Genomic DNA, 18,693 nt, shown 5'->3' with positions numbered 1-18,693 from the left:
AGGAGTGTGTGAAAGTATGCCAGTGCAGCACCAGTGATAGTCCTGTAGGCAAGCATCAGTGACCTGAATCTGATATGGGCTTACACATTTGGCAGACACTTTTATCCAAATACAAATTCTAAGTATGTGCAATCCCGTGGAATAGAACATACAACCTTGGCATTGCTAGTGCTATGCTCTAACCACTGAGCTAAAGCATAGTTTTAAACCGGTAGCCAGGACGAGCAATAGGTTGCTAGACCACTATCCCAAAAATTACTGGTTGCTTAGTATTCCAAAAGTTTTGAAGTGATTCCAAGATTCTTTACTTTTGGTACCTAATTGTTTAGTCTGGGCTGAACTACTGGTGATTAAATGAGATAAAGCATAAAAGCAGAAGTGCAAAGCACAGAGGGCAAGTAACAGTAGCGAAGCCAGAAGTAATTACACGAAAATAAAATGGAATAATAATACATTACAAATTGACCAAAACATTTTGAATTCACTATTACATTGAACTCTCAGAGCATCTATGCTCTAAACTATAGCCAAAGTAACATGGTTTGTCTTTTTTTTAGATGACCCTGTCAGGACTTCCCAAAGCACTATAATGGAAGTCAGCTATGTTCAAAAGTCAGACAGTAGGTTTATGCACTCAAAGTGTTATTTTCTATAATAATATATCAGTCCCCATATTAAAACCACTGTTTTCTGTTTTTTTCCTAATCAGAAGGCACAGTGAAAACGAAGTCCTACTGTTACTCCAGCAGCACATCAACTAAAAAGATTGGAAGGTGAGTGTATGGAAGTATTTTCCAGACAACCTTTTTATAACTAATTGCAAATTGATTTAATTTACAATTGAGTTTTATATTTTAGTTGTATATTCTTCTAAAGAGAAAAACTAATCTCTGATAAAAGATATGACTAGAATAGAATGTTTAAGTTAAGCTTGTCAATCACCTTCTTCAATTCCTGGAGGGTGATATGATCCTGTCTCTTCTTGTTTTGATATTCTAGCCTTGTGGCAAGGTCATGACTGCCCCATGTGTTTTGTGTTGAAGCGCATTGTAATAGTTTGTTTATGATGGCCATGCATTCTCCTGTCTTGTCTCTTGGCCCCACCCTCTCGTTTCATTGTTTAGCTTCCCACCAGTGTTTCGTTCCCCCAAACCTGCCTAGTGTAATTATCCCTTGTTAGTTTCCCTATTCAATGCCCTGTGCTGTTGCATTTTGCTATGTCATGTGATGCACCTTGCACCGATTCCTGTTAGCTTTCCCTTAAATTTTTTACACGTGTCTGTCATATGAAATAAAATGGGGTTTAAAAAGGGATTTGAATGCTTTTTAATATTTTTCATGTTTGGCTTTTAGAATATACATAATTAAAGTAATTGAAAACCGCTTTGTTGGGAGATATGTTTTTGTGTTTAAAATGTATTTTGTAGTACAGCTAGTGATTTTGACCATGAGAATAACATTTGTCAGTGTAATGACTCTTATAGTGAAAATAGGACATCAACTCTTGACAGACAGGCAGAACGAACTCAGCTAATAAGGGCTCAGACTCTACCCAAGACATCTGCAGCCCATGCACAAAAGGCCATCGCTGAGACGTTTCAGAAAGACGCTGTAAGGTAAGCCCAAGGTTTTCTAATAAGATTTGGTCACATTAAGTTGTCAGTACTACCTTTTCACTGTTTTGTCATGTTCACGTAGCAACTCTGGAAATACAAAAGTAAACAAGGTGCAGCGTTCCACAAGCTATGGTGTCCCCAGTGCAAACTCCATCAAACAGATGCTTCTAGACTGGTGCAGATCCAAGACGTATTGCTATGAGGTAAGCATTACTGGAGAATCAAATCCTCCAAACCTTAATGATCTTTATGATTTATTATTATTCTCTGACAAAAACATGGCATAATCCAAAGTGAAAAGTATCTCAATTACAAAAATTGTCATTGGAACTTGCAAATTGCATAGCCAAACCCAAACAATGCCTTTAAATGCATTGATTTTAACACAAACGTGACACTTTTGGGTGAACTGTCCTTTTAAGAAATTCTATATTTATACAATAACATGCCTGTTGCTTGTCTTCGTCTCCCACACATCATGAAGAATGTGGACATTCAGAACTTCTCATCTAGCTGGAGTGATGGCATGGCATTCTGTGCTCTAGTGCACAACTTCTTTCCAGAGGCCTTTGACTACACCAGCCTTAGTCCCAGTAACCGTAGACAGAACTTTGAGGTGGCCTTTAGCACAGCAGAGTGAGTATAGTTTAATTTACAGACATTTCTGCACATGTGTTTCCAATCCTGTTTTTACAATGAGAAATATATCTACCACCCTGTGGCATGCTGTTGATTACAGACAAAAAATTTGAATTTGCCTTAATACGCTTCCGTTTTTTTTTACATGTACAATAGATGCTTTTACCCAAAGAGACTCAGAGTGTATTCAAACCAGGCAACAAAGTCTAAAACGCAATAGGAAAAGAGTGCAGCAACACAAAGTTATTGCATAAAATATGCAATGGTTAAAAGTGTTTCTACTTATACATCTTAAAAACAATAAGCAGAAAAGTCTTAATGACTTCTCATTTCTCACTGTCATTTTTCCAAACCCTGGCTACGCTACGATCTAATGTGCCAACACCGGTTGAAATTGGCGCCACCACCATTGAAAGTACCCCAGAAAAGCTATCAGCCAACGTTCCAAGGGAATATTACCAGGTCCGGGATCTCTTCTGTCAGTGCCCCATGGGAAAATCTTTTCTCTCTCACTCTCCGAACAGAAGGCCATGAAGGAGTATATTTCCAAAGCCCTTAAGCAAGGTAACATTTGCCCTTTTCGTTCTCCTGCTGTTTCTTGCTCCTTCTTCGTGGCCAAGAAGGACTGGGGTTTGCGGCCTTGCATTGACTTCTGAGCTCTCAACCCCATCATTGTGAAGTTTCGCTTCTCACTTCCCCTCGTCCCATCCGCCTTGTAACAGCTGAGAGGAGCCTTGGTATTTACCAAACTGGACCGCCGCAGCACCTATAATCTAGTGCGGATTCGTAGAGGAAATTAATTGAAGACGGCTTCCTTCACTCCCACTGGCCATTACAAGCACCTGGTAAGACAGCCCCTCCACACCTAGGGCCTTGAGCATTTCCGGACGAATCTCATCAATCCCAGGGACTTAGGAACACCTGGAAAATTGACAACGATCCCCCATCATCCTCCAGCTCTGCCTCTATCATAGAGGGCGTATAAGTCGGATTCCTCAAAGTGCTCCTTCCACCGCCTCCTCAGTTATCTCCTCAGTTCAACAGTGTCCCATCCTTACTGTACACAGCTTGGATGGTTCCCCGCTTCCCCCTCCTGATGTGGCTAACAGTTTTCCAGAAGCACCTTGGTGCTGACCGAACGTCTTTCTCCCACACCCGGCTGTAGCCCCTCGGGCCCTTCGATACTCTGCAACTGCCTCCGGAGTCCTCTGTGATAACATATCCCAGAACAACTCCTTCAGTCGGACGGCTTCCCTGACCACCGGTGTCCACCACGGTGTTCGTGGGTTACTGCCCCTTGAGGCACCTAAGACCCTAAGACCACAGCTCCTCGCCGCAGCTTCAGCAATGGAAACTTTGAACATTATCCACTCGGGTTCAATGCCTCCACAGGGATGCACATACTCCGCCGGAGGTGTGAGTTGAAAGTCTGTCGGACAGGGGCCTCCTCCAGACGTTCCCTCATTTCCCTGCACTACCCGTTTGGGCTTACCAGGTCTGTCCAGAATCTTCCCCCACCCCTGACCCAACTCACCACCAGATGGTGATCAGTTGACAGCTCCGCCTCTCTCTTCACCCGAGTGTCCAAAACATACGGCCTCAGATCAGATGAAATTATTGTAAAATCGATCATTGACCTTTGGCCAAGGGTGCTCTGGTACCAAGTACACTTATGAGCATCCCTATGTTCGAACATGGTGTTTGTTATAGACAATCCATGACTAGCACAGAAGTCCAACAACAAACAACCACTCTGGTTTAGATCAGGGAGGCCGTTCTTCCCAATTAAAGCCTCTCCATGTGTCTCCATCATCGCCCATGTGCACGTTGAAGTCCCCCAGCAGATCCCCAAGAACACAATCAAGTTGCAGAGGTCCTCCAGCGTCTGTGGGAACATAAACTCTTCTTAAAAGCAGAGAAAAACAGCTTTCACCAGGCCTCCATGCAATTCCTTTGGTATAACATCTCCCAAGAAGGGATTTCAATGGACGAGGGTGAAAGTGACCGCAGTTTGAACCTGGCCCATCCCAAACACCATTAAAGAACTCCAACGCTTCCTTGGGTTTGCAAACTTTTACTCCGTGTTGGGCAAGCTACTTGAAAAATGCTAAGCTACCAGTTACTCTACATTAAATAAGGCTTCACTGCACTGAAGCTACCCCCCTGGGAAATGTAGCAAGCTAAGCTACAGCAACATGGCAAAAGGAGTTTACTACATCAAAGCTTTTTTTAAATCTTTTTTTTAATTTAACTGAATGAATGAATGAATGAATGAATGAACTTCATTCCAAATCAATGCTATCTCAGTAATCAATAAAACTTTCGTTCAAACAGATTGTCAGACATTTTCCCAGCATCAGATAACAAACAAATAAGGCAACTTTTAAATTATTTCCAAAACCAGAGGACTTGAAAATTTGTTTTTTATTCTTCTACACCACAAAGTTGACAGTCAAAACAGTCCCAGTGTAATTAGTGTTATATCCATGTTCAGTTCAATAGTTTATTCAATAAACAATTATAATTGTTTATTATAACTGTTCCAAACCAATTTGGCAACAAAAACAAACAGACAAAAAAACGTTATTGTGTGATCATATGCGTACGCACCTGTGTTTGCGTGGGTATGCTCAATTTAGACGGGTACATTTGTAGGACAAACTGTATAATTAAAATTAAAATTTTGTGATGTCACCATCCGGAGCAGGAGGGGGTGGTATGCACCAAAAAGCTGTTTGCCGTAAAACACGAAGAAGTCACCGGCCGGTCCATGTATGGTGGTGGCTTTCTTACTGATCCAGGATCGGTGATCCTTAGCAGTTGTGTTCCGATTTGAGCTTGTTCTTCAGAAATGTTTGGGAATATGTAAATTTAGCTTGTGTGGACGCTACCGCACTACTTGATCAACGAAAGAGCTTCGCTACTGAAAAGCTATATGATTCAGAAAAATACTACTTGTAGCGACGCTACTGCCCAACACTGCTTTTACTGTAGATTGATTAAGGACTTCAGTACCATTGTCAATCCCCTCACAGACAGCAAGCCGAAATTAATTGTTGGCCCTCAAACTCACCCTTGAAGAATGGTGGCACTGGTTAGAGCAAAGCCAAATGTCTGAACCCCCTTGGCCCAATGGGTGATGCTATTTTACAGATTCCATTTTCAAATATCATACTGCCCAGGATCCATGTCTCGTGTGTGCAGCCCACCCGATGAAGAACCCTCAGGGGAACCCACTATTACAGAGTCCCTCTTCGTCTGTCCAATCCAATGGACATACTGTATGATGAAGCCATTATAGCGGCCAACACTCCCAATGACTATTGGACTTGGCTGCCTCAGCACTTTTACCCACAGGCCCTTTGTTGACCCCAGTGTGCTGACAGTCATACAAACACTGCACAGAAATCCCCTAGCTCTGTGGGAGGTAGTTACAGCAGAGCTTGAAGTGATGCAGGACAAGGGGATTATCGAGCCAATCAATGGATCTCCCTGGATCTCTAACCTGGTCTTTGCGAAAAATAAATTGGGAGTGATATGAGTATGTGTATGCACTCTGTAAATAAGGCGGTAACCCCTGAGAAGTACCCCTTACCCAGTCGAGGAACTGACAGCTCACTTTTACGGTTCTACGTTGTTTACGCAACTGGTTCTGCGCCAAGGTTTTCTCCAAGTGCCTCTCCACCCATCTAGCAGAGACCTTACTGCGTTACTCACTCATGCTGTGGTATTTCGTTATACAAGCATGCCGTTTGGTCTAAACTCTGCCCCAGATGTTTTCAAAAGGTGATGAACACAATCTTCGCTGGCATTCCTGGAGTGGCAATATATCGGGATGACTTCGTGCGTTGAACAAGCAGACCCAGAACGACCGTCTCAGCAGGGTAACCAATGCTCTAATGGCGCGTAACCTCAAGCAAAATGGAGAGAAATGCACATTTGCAAAACATCCAGGCGATACATAGGATCCCAGAGCCCAGTTCTGCCTCCCAAGTGGCCTCGTTCCTGGGCATGACGGCCTATTACCTCTGGTTCCTGGCTCAGTACTCCCAAGCCACAGTGCCACTAAGCCAGTAACTAAAGCAAGAGGGCCTGGGAGCATAGCTGTCGCAGGATGGGGTGTAGAAATCAATAGCATTCGCCTAAGCTCCAGAGCTTAGACCCCACGGAACAGCGCTACTCTGTGGGTGAACGTGAGGCCCTCGCATGCATGGTTGATGTTTCACCCTCCGTACGGAAAATCAAGCTCTAGGACATGAGGCCTTGCATCTGCACAGATGGAGTGAGCATCTGAGGCAGTATGACTATCAACTCAAATTCATGCCAGGGAGAAGCATATCTGAGCTGCATTTTACCATCCCCAGGCAAATAGCGGGGTTGAAAGGTTCAATCAGAGTCTCAAGAATGGCATTCGTGCACACATGGTCCAGGGGTACATGGTGGTTCATTACAGAGCTACTCAGCACACCACAACCCAGGCTTCTGGGCATTTGCAAGGTTCCCCTGTCAGGAAGGTCCCACAACTATCTCTCCCAGCAGTAGGGTGGCCCCTTCGGCCAGATATTGCTGATAACCAGAATGACCAGGATGTGCCATAGTCGGTACCATCGGAGGGTTTGCTGGTCCGAGCTGAATCTCGGAACATAATCTGAAGGACTTTGTTAGTGACTTTCATGCTCTGATGTTAACCATCTCTTGGAACTACTTGGTTCCTATACATGAAGTTTATTTAGTTCTAAAAACTGGGGGGAGAAGATGTTATATCCTGCATGTCCTGTGTTCTGCCCCTAGGTTATGTGGTTATGGGATGTGTGCATGTGTTGTGAGAATGAATAGCAACGAGGAGTAAACTGAGGTTCCCTTTCTGTCTGTCTCCCGACGTTGTATCAACAGAATGGGAGAATTAAATTGGCGAATTAAATTTGCATGCCGATCTCGGCAGTAAACCAGAGTGTGTGTTTTTTTTCTAAAAGAGCAAATTTCTTCAGCGCAGCATGTCCCACTGTGCTCGTGGGTGAAACGCACTCATCGAGGTGGGGGATGGACATGACCTGCCTCAAGTCTCTGGGCCTTGGGCACGTTGAGGTGGCGTTCTTGGATACATAATGCCCGCACTGTGGGTGATTGGCGATCCAGACGTTCTTTCAGGAATCAGCCACCACCTTGTCTGCTACGGCGAGCAGCGAGGGTGATATGGGGATAATCGTGAGCCTCAATCCGTCACCCCCGGCTTGCGGACCGTTCAATCCCCGACTCGCTCATCTGACTGTTGCTCAAAAGGCGGTCCTACCCGTCCTCAGCCAAGCATTCGGAAACTGTGTGTGAAGATGATATGTTGCCTGCAGCATCGGAAGGCGACCTCTTGGCATCTGTCCCCGATGTTTTCTTAGAGCACCCTCCCCTGGGAGGTTGAGCTCAAGATAAAGCGGACGTTGAGATGTAAACCATGCTCTCCCAGGCCGCCATGAGTATTGGGCTGCAGTACAACGCACCGCCCCTCCCCCAACGCTCGCGGTTGAATACGCTATGCCTTGTTGCCCTGGTGCTATTTTTACCGGAAGTGCATGAACAGTTTAATAGGATCTGAAAAACGCCCCCTTTTCGGTGTGTGCATGTCAGACTAGCTTGGTTGCCTTCACTTCCCTCGAAGACGGGGTAGCTAGGGTCTACGTCGATGTGCCCCAGGTGGAACATGCCATCGCGGTGCATTTGTGCCCGCAGACGGCTGCCACCTGGAGAGATTGACCAAGGCTCCCCTCCAAGGCTTGTAAGGTTTCGGCATCCCTAGTGTCGAAAGCTTACAATACTGCAGGTCAGGCTTCCTCGGCTATTCACCCTTTGGTCATCCTGCAGGTCCACCAGGCCAAGATGTTGCACGAGGGAAGCACATCAGTATTGGTTCATGGCGATCGACCTGAAGGACACATACTTTCATGTCTCAATCCTCCCTCGTCATCGACCGTTCCTGCGGTTTGTTTCGAGGGATGGGCATATCAGGGAGCAGGGCGTGCGCATACTCCACTATCTTGACGACTGGCACACTCGCAAGATCTGTTGTGTACACACAGGATGGATCCATCTCGGCATGGAACTCGACTCTGTCTCCATGACAGCACGGCTAAGCAGCATGACCGGTCGGACAGCATGACTGGTGTGGCGTATATCAACTGCCAGGGCGGTATCCGCTCACGGCAGTTATCACAACTCGCCTGACGCCTCCTTCTTTGGAGTCAGCAGGTGACTCAGTCTATGTTAGCCACACACATACCGGGCGACCTGAAGCAGACAGCCGATGCACTCTCTCGTCAGTCGACGCCCCGCAGAGAGTGGCGGCTTCACCCCCGCACAGTGCAGCTCATTTAGGTGCAGTTCAAGCAGGCACAGGTGGACCTGTTAGTCTCCTCTGGACACCACCCTTTAACCGCTATGGAACTCCCTGACCGAGGCCCCCCTCGGCATGGATGCCCTAGCGCACGGGACAATCGGAAGTACACCTTCCCCCCCAGTGAGCCTCATTGCACAGGTCCTGTGCAAGGTCAGGGAAGAGGAGCACCAGGTGCTACGCCGTACTGGCCTAACCTGCCATCCAAAATTTCCTGCAACTCTCATTAACTGGCATTAGTTTATTTATTAGCTAACACCTTTTTAAAGAATTGAAGTTAATTATTTTAAAGAAACTAAAGTTAATTACATTTAATGTTGCTGAAGTATTGTACCTTGTTAGTTCATGCTAAGTATTGGTTCTTTTAGGAAAACAAATATAATTTATTTACATATCTTTCTGTTAAGTTAATTGAAACTAGTCTTCACAATTTATCAAATTGTTGATTATATTAAATAAATAAAAAATAAAAAAGTCTTAGTCATCTAACAGTCCTGCATCCAAGCTCCTTTCTGGATTACAGACATATACTAAAATACTAATAAATAATAGTGTATTAGGGACTATGCAAGATTCCTCAATTCAGTATTACTTGCTTAAATAAAAATTGTCCTTCTCCTTCCCCCTTTCCTAACTTCTCATTTCATGATTTGTATTCTAATGTTTAGCTGTAAACAGTGTGATCCTGTGTATCCTTCCCTTGGCTGTAACGTTGAGACACAATATATAATTATTGTGATTTTCAGTTGTTGGTTTTTTTGTTGGTATTAGGCATTGCCACCTACGGTGGCCGCGGAGGGACATTCTCATTTCAGTTGAATCTATTCTCATAGATATTGCAATAATGATTAGTTTTTTAATTTATAATGATTTCAAGGCTCTAATTTTGGCAAGGGATTGTTCATAGCTTAAATTGCTTTAATAATGCGAGAAACTCTGGCACAGCTGTATTCGCTTAATTTCTGATAAAATAATGAAATAAACCTACGGACAAGAACAACATGTGAAGTAGTCTTTATTGTAGAATTTGAAACAGAGACGAGCTCCGCTATTCCCACCTCTGACCATCGGAGGGAGCCCTCTCCTGAATACTGACTAATTACATTTCCTATTACCTATTACCTATTACTTGATTACTACTAGTCTGACTGTGTTATCTACTAGTCTGACTGTCTGTTAATTATCCCGTCTGATATTCATTATTGACCTGTTGCTGCCCGCCTCTGACTCTTGTCTGTTACATTGTTCTCTGAGTGATCTCTGCCTGCCTACTGTTTACGAGTCTGTCTACTCCTGTTACACATGTTTACCCCGTCTGACCCTGCCTGTACGACTATTCTTAATAAATCATGCAAATGGATCCCTGTCAGCCTGTTGAATCATTACAGAAGACTTCGCCATCACTAGATCCAGCTGCTTTCTCTCACCTATGTGCGTCTATGTCAGTTCAAGCCAATCAACTGGCTGCCCACCAACACCAGCTCAACCGCCTCTCAGTCTCCCGAAGGAACTGGTAAACGGGCTACAAGGTATTCATTTACATGTGCCCACGGCGTCTTCACCACCTGCCCCAGCCACCATTATCCACGTGGTTGGCACACCACCACAGATGAATCCATGTCTCTCTCTGCCAGAGAAGTTTGATGGCGATCCTACGAACTGTTAAGGTTTCATTCTCCAAGGTTCCTCCTTCATTAATCAGCGACCCACTATGTACTCCACTGATACGAGTAAGATCGCTCTAGTTTGCTCTCTATGCAAGGGAAGGGCGCTGGAATGGATTACAGCTGTGTGGAATAATGATGGAACTATATTTCCTACATATGATTATTTTCTGCAGCAGTTTAAAGAAGTGTTCGATCATCCCAGTGATGGAAAGGGAGCTGGCGAACGGTTATTGGAGCTTACACAGGAGCAAGACGGCAGCCGAATACGCTCTGGCATTCCCTACACTAGCGGCTCATACCAACTGGGTGAGTGACACTTTGAAGACTTGCTTCAGGAGAGGACTAACTCATGAGTTACAGACGGATCTAGCTTGTCGTGATGATGGTAAAATCATGGAGCAATTCATTGAACTCACTTTAGAGGTTGATAATCTTATGCGAGCACGCAAGGCAGGACAGCGGTGCGCTGATCGCACACAATCACCTGCAGACCCTGGTTCTGAGCCCAAGCAACTTAACGTGCACGTGAACACCATAACTGAACCCATCACTATGCAGACTGTTATATTTCACACTGAAATATTTCAATTTCATGACTTACCAACGTTTACGTCATCCTAGGGCAGGGGTACCCAATTAGAAACCTAAGTCCACCCAATTAGAAACGGTCCACTCACCAAATTTTCCGTACGTTCAGGGTCCGGAAAAGTGATGGTCAAAATCTAAAAAGAGAACTCTAACACAAAAGGCGGTAAATCTGTTCAATTATGTAAAAAAGGTGATGTGGTCTGGCATTATTAGTGTGAAAAGTGACACCTTTTTTGTGCCACCAGTTCTTTTAACTTTGGCATAAAAGGTGTGAGGGCCAGGCGGAGGCACTGATGTAAGTGTTCATTACTGAGGTTGTTCCTGTATTTGTTTTTCACCATATTCAGGGTTGAAAAGGGCAGACTGACAACAGTATGTTGAGGGAAACATAGTGAGAATTTGAAGGGCCATCTTCTGCAAGAAAGGGAAACCTGCTGCAGAGACCATCTTAGTCCAGAAGGTGGTAGGGTCACAGAGAGACTCCTGCAGTGCAAGGTTTGCCCGAATTTTCAGGGCTTCAGTTTTGTTTTTTCAACAAAGGTTTCCAACTCCTTCTGTAATGTCCAGAAGAGCTCCAGTACCTTGCCTTTATTAAGCCACTGGACATTGTTGTGGAGAAGCAAATCATCAAATTCTGCATTCACCTCTGTAAGGAATGAGCGCAACAAGCGATGCTGCAGAGCAGACGATGCCCTCAAAAAGTTCACAAGTCTCATTACTGTTGTCATTACCTCTGCATACTTTTCTTCAAGACTGGCATACAAAACCATCTGATGAATAATGCAATGATATGCAATGAGGTCAGGGTGATGAGCTCTCAAGCTTGCCACTAATCTTCTCTCTCTTCCAGTCATACAAGGAGCTCCATCTGTAGCAATGGAAATAACATGCTTCAGATCTATCTCTCTGTCTCTCGACATCTGCATCAGTGCTTCATAAATATTATCCCCTCTTGTGTGTCTTCACAGAATTCTACATTCTCTTCATCAAAAAATCTAACAAACACCAGAAGTTGTGCGTTGTCTGTGTTGTCTGTGGATTCATCCAAATCGGATTTGTGGATTTTATTGCAGACTTAATTTGATCAAGCAAATCATCAGCCATGACTTCAGTTTGCTTTCCAGCAGTGGAGTCAGACAAAGATATTTGGTTTATTTTTTGTATGACGTCATCTTTATGAGTTCACTCAAACAGAACAATTACTATTTCATTCATGCATTCATTAACAATCTCCAAGTCAGAGAATGGTTTCTTGTGCTTTCCTAAGACCCATGCCACTCTTAATGAGACTTCAGTTGCACGCTCTTGTTGGGTGGCTGATCTAACTATTACAATGCATGTGGCATGATATGATGATCGCAGTTGTTTGATTTTTCTGACCCTTACCTCAGATTTAGGGGGGTAACTGTTGTCAAAGTGACTGTTGTCAAAGTAACTGTTGCGTGGCGTTTTCGACAGGAACCACATTCTGTCAGTCTTGACACAACGTCGAGAGGCCGACAGAAAGGGAACATCTCCGTTACGTATATAACCTCGGGAACGAGACGTTGTGTCCATCATGCCACGAGCGCTGTGCCGGCCCGCATCAGCAAAAGAGAGTGCCTCTCAAGTTCCTCAGCCCCAAAAGGTGAATTAATGGGCACGTATGTACGGGGTGCAGTCTCGCGTGCCTCATTGGTCTTTTCAAAGTAGAATCGGGGACAATAGGTTCTCAAATCAAACCCCCTTCTGTTAGTCTTGACACAATGTCTCGTTCCCTCCGAGACGTTTCCCTGGTCGTTGTTTATGTACGTTCAACCCTGCTAAGTGTGCTACGCCACTTTTTTCAGTCAATACTTGCATTTTCCCCCTACACAAATACATTTTCTCTCGCTTAAGTGTGGGCGTGCTCTTTCTCTCGCTCTCGCTGGATTAACGTCTGGCATGCTTCTTTTGGAGAATTGTCCAATAAGCGACTAATAAATGTTGTTACGTAAATCCTGGGGGAAGTGTATTGAGCACACAAATACTACAACATACATCCAATCTGTCACCATCTGTCAGCTGTGGCCTGGTGGTTAGAGTGTTGGGCTTGTGATCAAAAGGTTGCTGGTTCTAATCTCAGGGCCAGCAGGTCATGACTGAAGTGCCCTTGAGCAAGGCACCTTACCCCTGATTGCTCTGCAGTAATGTATCACTGTAAAAAAACTACTTGAAAGTCGCTTTGATAAAAGCGTCTGCCAAAATGAATAAATGTAAAATGTACTGCACCTGGGTCCTCTATCTTTGTCTCACCACTCGAGAACCATGACATGATCATGATATTGATTTCAAAACATACTTCTGATGCCAGATGCAATTCCCATAAACTGTTTCACAATTTATTTTAATTCTTCTTCCTCTATCTGTTTTGAAATTAGGGCCTATGCTAACTGTATGCCTTTACTGGAGGTTGAGGACATGATGATAATGGGTAAGAAACCAGACTCCAAATGCGTTTTTACCTATGTGCAGTCACTGGTCAATCATCTACGGAAATATGAGATGACAAAGGCCCGGGCTCAGCAGAACACTGACTTCTGATGCAGCATTTCTGATGAATTTGTAAGGAGACACCTCACTTCTATTTAAAAATGTTCAATGAAAAATAAAAATATACTAATTCAGATCATATTGTCATCTGTAAATTGTCAATTCCATGTCAAATGTCAACCTTAAAATAAAAAAATAAAGCTTTTCCAAAGGTTACTTACTGTAGTGATACCACAGATGTTAACATTTGGTAGTTGAAATACCCATGTGATATATCTCTTCATGTTTTTAAAGCATTTGTTTTATTTGTAGTGCATGATTTTTCATAGTCCGGTCCAGATTGTCACATCCATAATGGTCAACCCAGTCTCATGGCAGTGCGTGGCATACATACAAAATTTTGGAATCTTTTAATTCATGTTCGTGGACCCAAATATCCCCATTTTTCATGTCAACGAGCACAACCTTTTTTAATGTCGCTCAGCACGACTTTCTTTTTGTGTTCCTCAGCACAACTTTCAATACACAGACTGTGTGTGTATTTACATTTCTATATTCATAACCTGAAATCAAAATATGTCGTACATATTTTAGGATGTGGCTAACCAACACCTTACTTCACCACAAACCCTAAAATCACAACTGCAAATGCTAATTTTGCTAAAATCACAAGGTGGAAAAACACTGATAAATGGTTCCCCTAACCCGCACATAAACCTAACGTCACAGGGGAAAGTCCAATCAAAACAAAAGATACCGATGAGATCGTAGAAAATAGGAATTCACACAAATGAGCCACCTTGTAAAATAGGTATGAATTCCCATCAGATTGTATTGATTTATATTTATACATATGAAAGATACAGCGTATTAAAATACATTAGATTGAAAGTCCCAGCACCCAGCACGGGTGACTCAAAAGAAGTTGTGCTGACACGAAAAAAGGGGGAAATTCGTGTCAGTAAACACGAATGAATAGATTACAGTTTGTGACAATGTCACAAATTCCCATGAGACTGTGTTGTGGTGCATGGTACATATTCCTCATAAATGGGCACGTGAAAATAAAATGATTTACTCATTTATGTTCTATGACGAGACATCCCTTCTACATTTGTTGGGTATAACTGCTTCAGGTTTCTGCATTTTAATTCACAAAAAATCCTACAAAGTTTGTCATGTCACAAAAACGATGTCTTATTTTTTGGTCACATCCATAACACATGTTTCTTTTTCTTTTTTTAAATAAAAAAACTTGTTTATTGACTGATATTTTATTATGATTGATGACTGAATTCAGATCTGGTCTACCCATGGGCAAATGTGAGTGGGTCCTCCCCCCAAAAATATTTAGAGAGAAAAAACGATGCCACTTCGCCTGCAGCTTCTCTGGTTGTGTGGTAGTTCTGACGCGACATATGAATACCGAATCCGCCTTTTACCGAACTACAGTTGGTACAGAGGACAGTTGAAGGAGTATATAAAGCAAAGGAAGGTAATGAGAAAATAAGGAAAAGGTGCGTGAAAGCGAGAGAGCGTGATTGGAAATGGTAAGTCAAACCTGAGTCTTGACACCTATGTCCATAACTAAGTTCAGTTATTAGGTGTAAATTAACCTCAGCAACGTAATTTTATTATTAACTTTGTTATTAAATCTTAATTTTTATCGTAATAATTAAACGGATTTAAGGCTGTAAGTATTTACATGTTAAATACTTATATTTAACTTATATATATACTTATATATAAATTATATTTATTGTTAAACATCTGGTCACACCTTATTTTAAGGTCCAATTCTTGCTATTAACAAACCATTTACTACCACTTATTTATAGTTAGTAAGATAGTTGTTAGGTTTAGGTATTGGGTAGGATTAGGGATGTAGAATATGGTAATGCAGAATAAATGCTTTATACGTACTAATAAACAGCCAATATACCAATAATAGCCAAGATAATAAACAACTAGTTAATAGTGAGAATTGGTCCCTATACTAAAGTGTTACCAAATATCTCCAAATTGCACAACTTACAATTTCCAGCAGTTAAAGGATGTTAATAGTGAATAATTTTAACATATTGAGCAATTGCATTTCATTACTCCTGTCCACTTACTAGGTTAAAATTGATGCATAAGGTCAAGGAGAGTTGTGGCCTAATGGTTAGAGAGCCAGACTTAAAACTCAAAGCTTGCAAGGTGTATTCCCAGGCTGGCAGGTTTGATTTCCAATACAGGCTTCATTAGGTTATCCCCATTAAGATATTGTACACTGATTTAATTTATTTTTATAACTTTGAATTCATTTAAATAATACACTACATGAAAAGACTCAGACGTGAAGCAAAAGTTCTCCCAAAAATGTTTTTCTGTCATCATTTACTGCTGAACACAAATGAACATACTTAGATACTTAGGAAGAATGTTAGTTACCAAACAAAATGTATCCCCATTTACTGCTAACCATTCAGGTCCTGTGTCACACACAGTCACACATACCGGTGATATTTTCATGACTTTGGCACTATATTTACCAAATTTCAGACCCCTTTGGGGTGCACAGCTTTCATTCATTTGGAAAGGGTTATTTTCTCAGTATCTATTTTGTGCAGCGCGGCGGATAAGCTAAAGATTCAGTTGACTGAACCTCAGGCAATTCATCAACAAGTACAACACAGAATTTAAGCATCTGATAATGACTGTTGGGGTACAAGAACATGAACATAGTACATCTTTGCACATAGTTTGTTGGTGGAGGCAGTGCACTACATGGGGAATTTCGACATGGTGTGTACTGCAATTACAGGTCAGACAGGTACTGCGGAGCCAGGTCATGCAAAGCCTTAAGTGTTAACATAAGGATTTTAAAATCAATACGTTGTCTTACAGGGAGCCAGTGTAGAAACTCTATATGATCACAAAACCTGGCCCCAGATAAAGTTCTAGCAGCTGAGTTTTGCACATATTGTAATTTGTTAATGGAGTTTTTTGATACTCCAGCAAGAAGACCATTGCAATAGTCAATACGTGAAAAAACTAAGGAATTTATCAACATCTGAGCAACTGAAAAGGATAACATAGGACGTAAACGTCTTAATAATGTTTCATACTTGTTTCCTGTCTTGACAACCGAGACAAAAAAGTATGTAAATCGAAATGTATAAGGTGTTCACTCAGTATGTGACAGTTTCCTTTCTGTCTGTCTCTCGACATTGTGTCGAGACTGACAAAATGGAGTTCTGTCAGTCTCAACACAACGTCTCGTTCCCTCTATCAGGGAACCGAGGTTACATACGTAACCGAGACGTTCCTTTTCTGTCGGTCTCTCTACGTTGTGTCGAGACTGACAGAATGTAGTTAAAGCCCATTCTTCTGTCAGTCTCCACACAACGTCTCGTTCCCTCCATCAGGGAACCGAGGTTACATACGTAACCGAGACGTTAATTCAGGTTTTAATATGACTGCAAGTCTGCATGATAAACCTATGAACCTAACGCATATTCTCGCTTTATGTCATAGTAAGTAAAAGTTTGACTATTATTTGTGTCCCCTACTGTAAAATTTGATTTACGCCCCATAGCCGTAGTTGAATCATTCATCTAGTCAAACTTGTTTGTGATATCATTAATAAACAAGTCTCAAATTCACGTTGTTTTATTACATCCATTATGAAGGGCAAACAACAAACTGTTCAACCAAATACTTGCCAGCAGTGGCGGGGTGGGTGGGCTGAGTTGCCAAGTATGCAAATCTCTATTTTAACTTCACAGAATACCTCTTTAAGTATTGCTCAAGTTTTCAAACGTTTTCACTTTTTTCTGTGATGTATGCCAAAACAACTTTTAAGTGTTGCTTTATCTCTTTATACCTCAAACTTTGTGTTGCCAAGTTGCTGTTCCAGGTGTTCCACATTTGTATAGAATGGCTAGGGCAAGTAATTGGCATTTGAGTGCTCCTGTATATATATTTGAAACAAAGTAATACAATAGGAATATGCTTCTTGCTTTTGATTAAAGAAAATGCACACATTAAAAGTCCATGGCTCTGGTGAATGTAGTATTCTCTGTTTCTGTGATTTCACCAACGGCAGCACTCTGTTGTGCTGTAATATGTCTTTGTGGCAAACTTGACTAAAATGCAAATATGTGTTACTCAGACTAGCAAATTTGGAAGAGGGGAAGAAGGCAGCAGCTAATCACAAAGTATGACCGAAGTGAAGGTCAAGTGCAAATATTGTTATTTCTGGACCGATTGCCTGATGCTAATGATGTTGCCTTACCTAAGCTTTCCTGTAGCTCAGTAGTAAGAGCATTGCGTTAACAATGCAAGGTTGTGGGTTTGATCCCAAGGGATTGCAGTAACCTATGTATAAATGTAAAGGATAATGCTATGTAAGTCATTTGCGTAAATGCAGTGCCTATTTCACTGTTTGGAATTTTCAAAATATGGAAAATAATGGAAATATTGAAAATAATTCATAATAAATTATTTATTTGTAATCCGAACACTTCAAACTTTAAAACACTTTGTATTGTTAACATTAGTTAACAACAATGAGCAATATACTGTAGTTTTTCAGCATGCAGATTCATTCATGTTAGTGTCATTAATGTCAAATATTAACAGATAGAATGTTTGTGTAACCTGCGTCCCCCGTAAAAGGGAAGGAAAGGGCTGGAACCGGCGTAACTTCAATCAACTCAAATAAACAGTAACACAGAATTAAAGGACCGGCAGCCACCTCACGGTAGACTACCGTGACACAAAACATAAACACAAACTTAACCCATGTTCGGGCCCGGTCCTCTCTCGTCAACTGCCACTCGTCCTCTTAAGCTCCCGATCTCCTCTGTGAGATATGCAGGACCGATGTGTGCACAGCTGATTCCAACTATCACTCACGGCACCGGCCATGTTTCATGATAGAGAGGTGTGGCAGCTATTCAGTCAATGGGGACCACCTCGAAATCAAACCCACAAAATTACACAGGAGCCATACTATCCCTCAATTCAATTCAACTTTATTTATATAGCGCTTTTCACAATTTGCATTGTTCAAAAGCAGCTTTACAGGGGAAAAAATTAAAACCCAAAAAAGGGTAAAACACGCTACATGGTGTTTTATATAATAAATTCAATTATTCTAGTAAATAATATTTACATTTTAACATTTATTCATTTGGCAGACGCTTTTATCCAAAGCGACTTACAAGTATTTTTTTTTTTTTTTTACAGTGACACATTACTGCAGAGCAATCAGGGGTAAGGTGCCTTGCTCAAGGGCACTTCA

The 18,693-nt window shown here is 42.1% G+C and overlaps 1 protein-coding gene across 3 annotated transcripts in view; it reads left to right on the top strand.

The window, feature by feature from the left end:
- smtnb (smoothelin b) overlaps nucleotides 1-14,674 on the top strand; it is a 59,475-nt gene extending 44,801 nt beyond the window's left edge. Inside the window, exons 6-11 of one of the 3 annotated variants that reach the window (XM_079451285.1) lie at nucleotides 558-620; nucleotides 710-773; nucleotides 1,494-1,616; nucleotides 1,699-1,819; nucleotides 2,101-2,252; nucleotides 13,292-14,674. In XM_079451285.1, coding sequence (XP_079307411.1) covers nucleotides 558-620; nucleotides 710-773; nucleotides 1,494-1,616; nucleotides 1,699-1,819; nucleotides 2,101-2,252; nucleotides 13,292-13,454 — 686 coding nt within the window. In that variant the 3' untranslated portion in view covers nucleotides 13,455-14,674. Of the gene's footprint in view, nucleotides 1-557; nucleotides 621-709; nucleotides 774-1,484; nucleotides 1,617-1,698; nucleotides 1,820-2,100; nucleotides 2,253-11,239; nucleotides 11,401-13,291 lie in introns of those variants that run through there. The other 2 variants (XM_079451284.1, XM_079451286.1) reach the window with 2 other exon arrangements.
- The last annotated feature ends 4,019 nt before the right edge of the window (nucleotides 14,675-18,693 follow it).

The sequence above is a fragment of the Barbatula barbatula genome (assembly GCF_947034865.1).
Source record: "Barbatula barbatula genome assembly, chromosome: 2".
In the NCBI taxonomy this organism is placed as follows: domain Eukaryota; kingdom Metazoa; phylum Chordata; class Actinopteri; order Cypriniformes; family Nemacheilidae; genus Barbatula; species Barbatula barbatula.
This window is presented reverse-complemented; position numbering and strand designations above follow the sequence as displayed.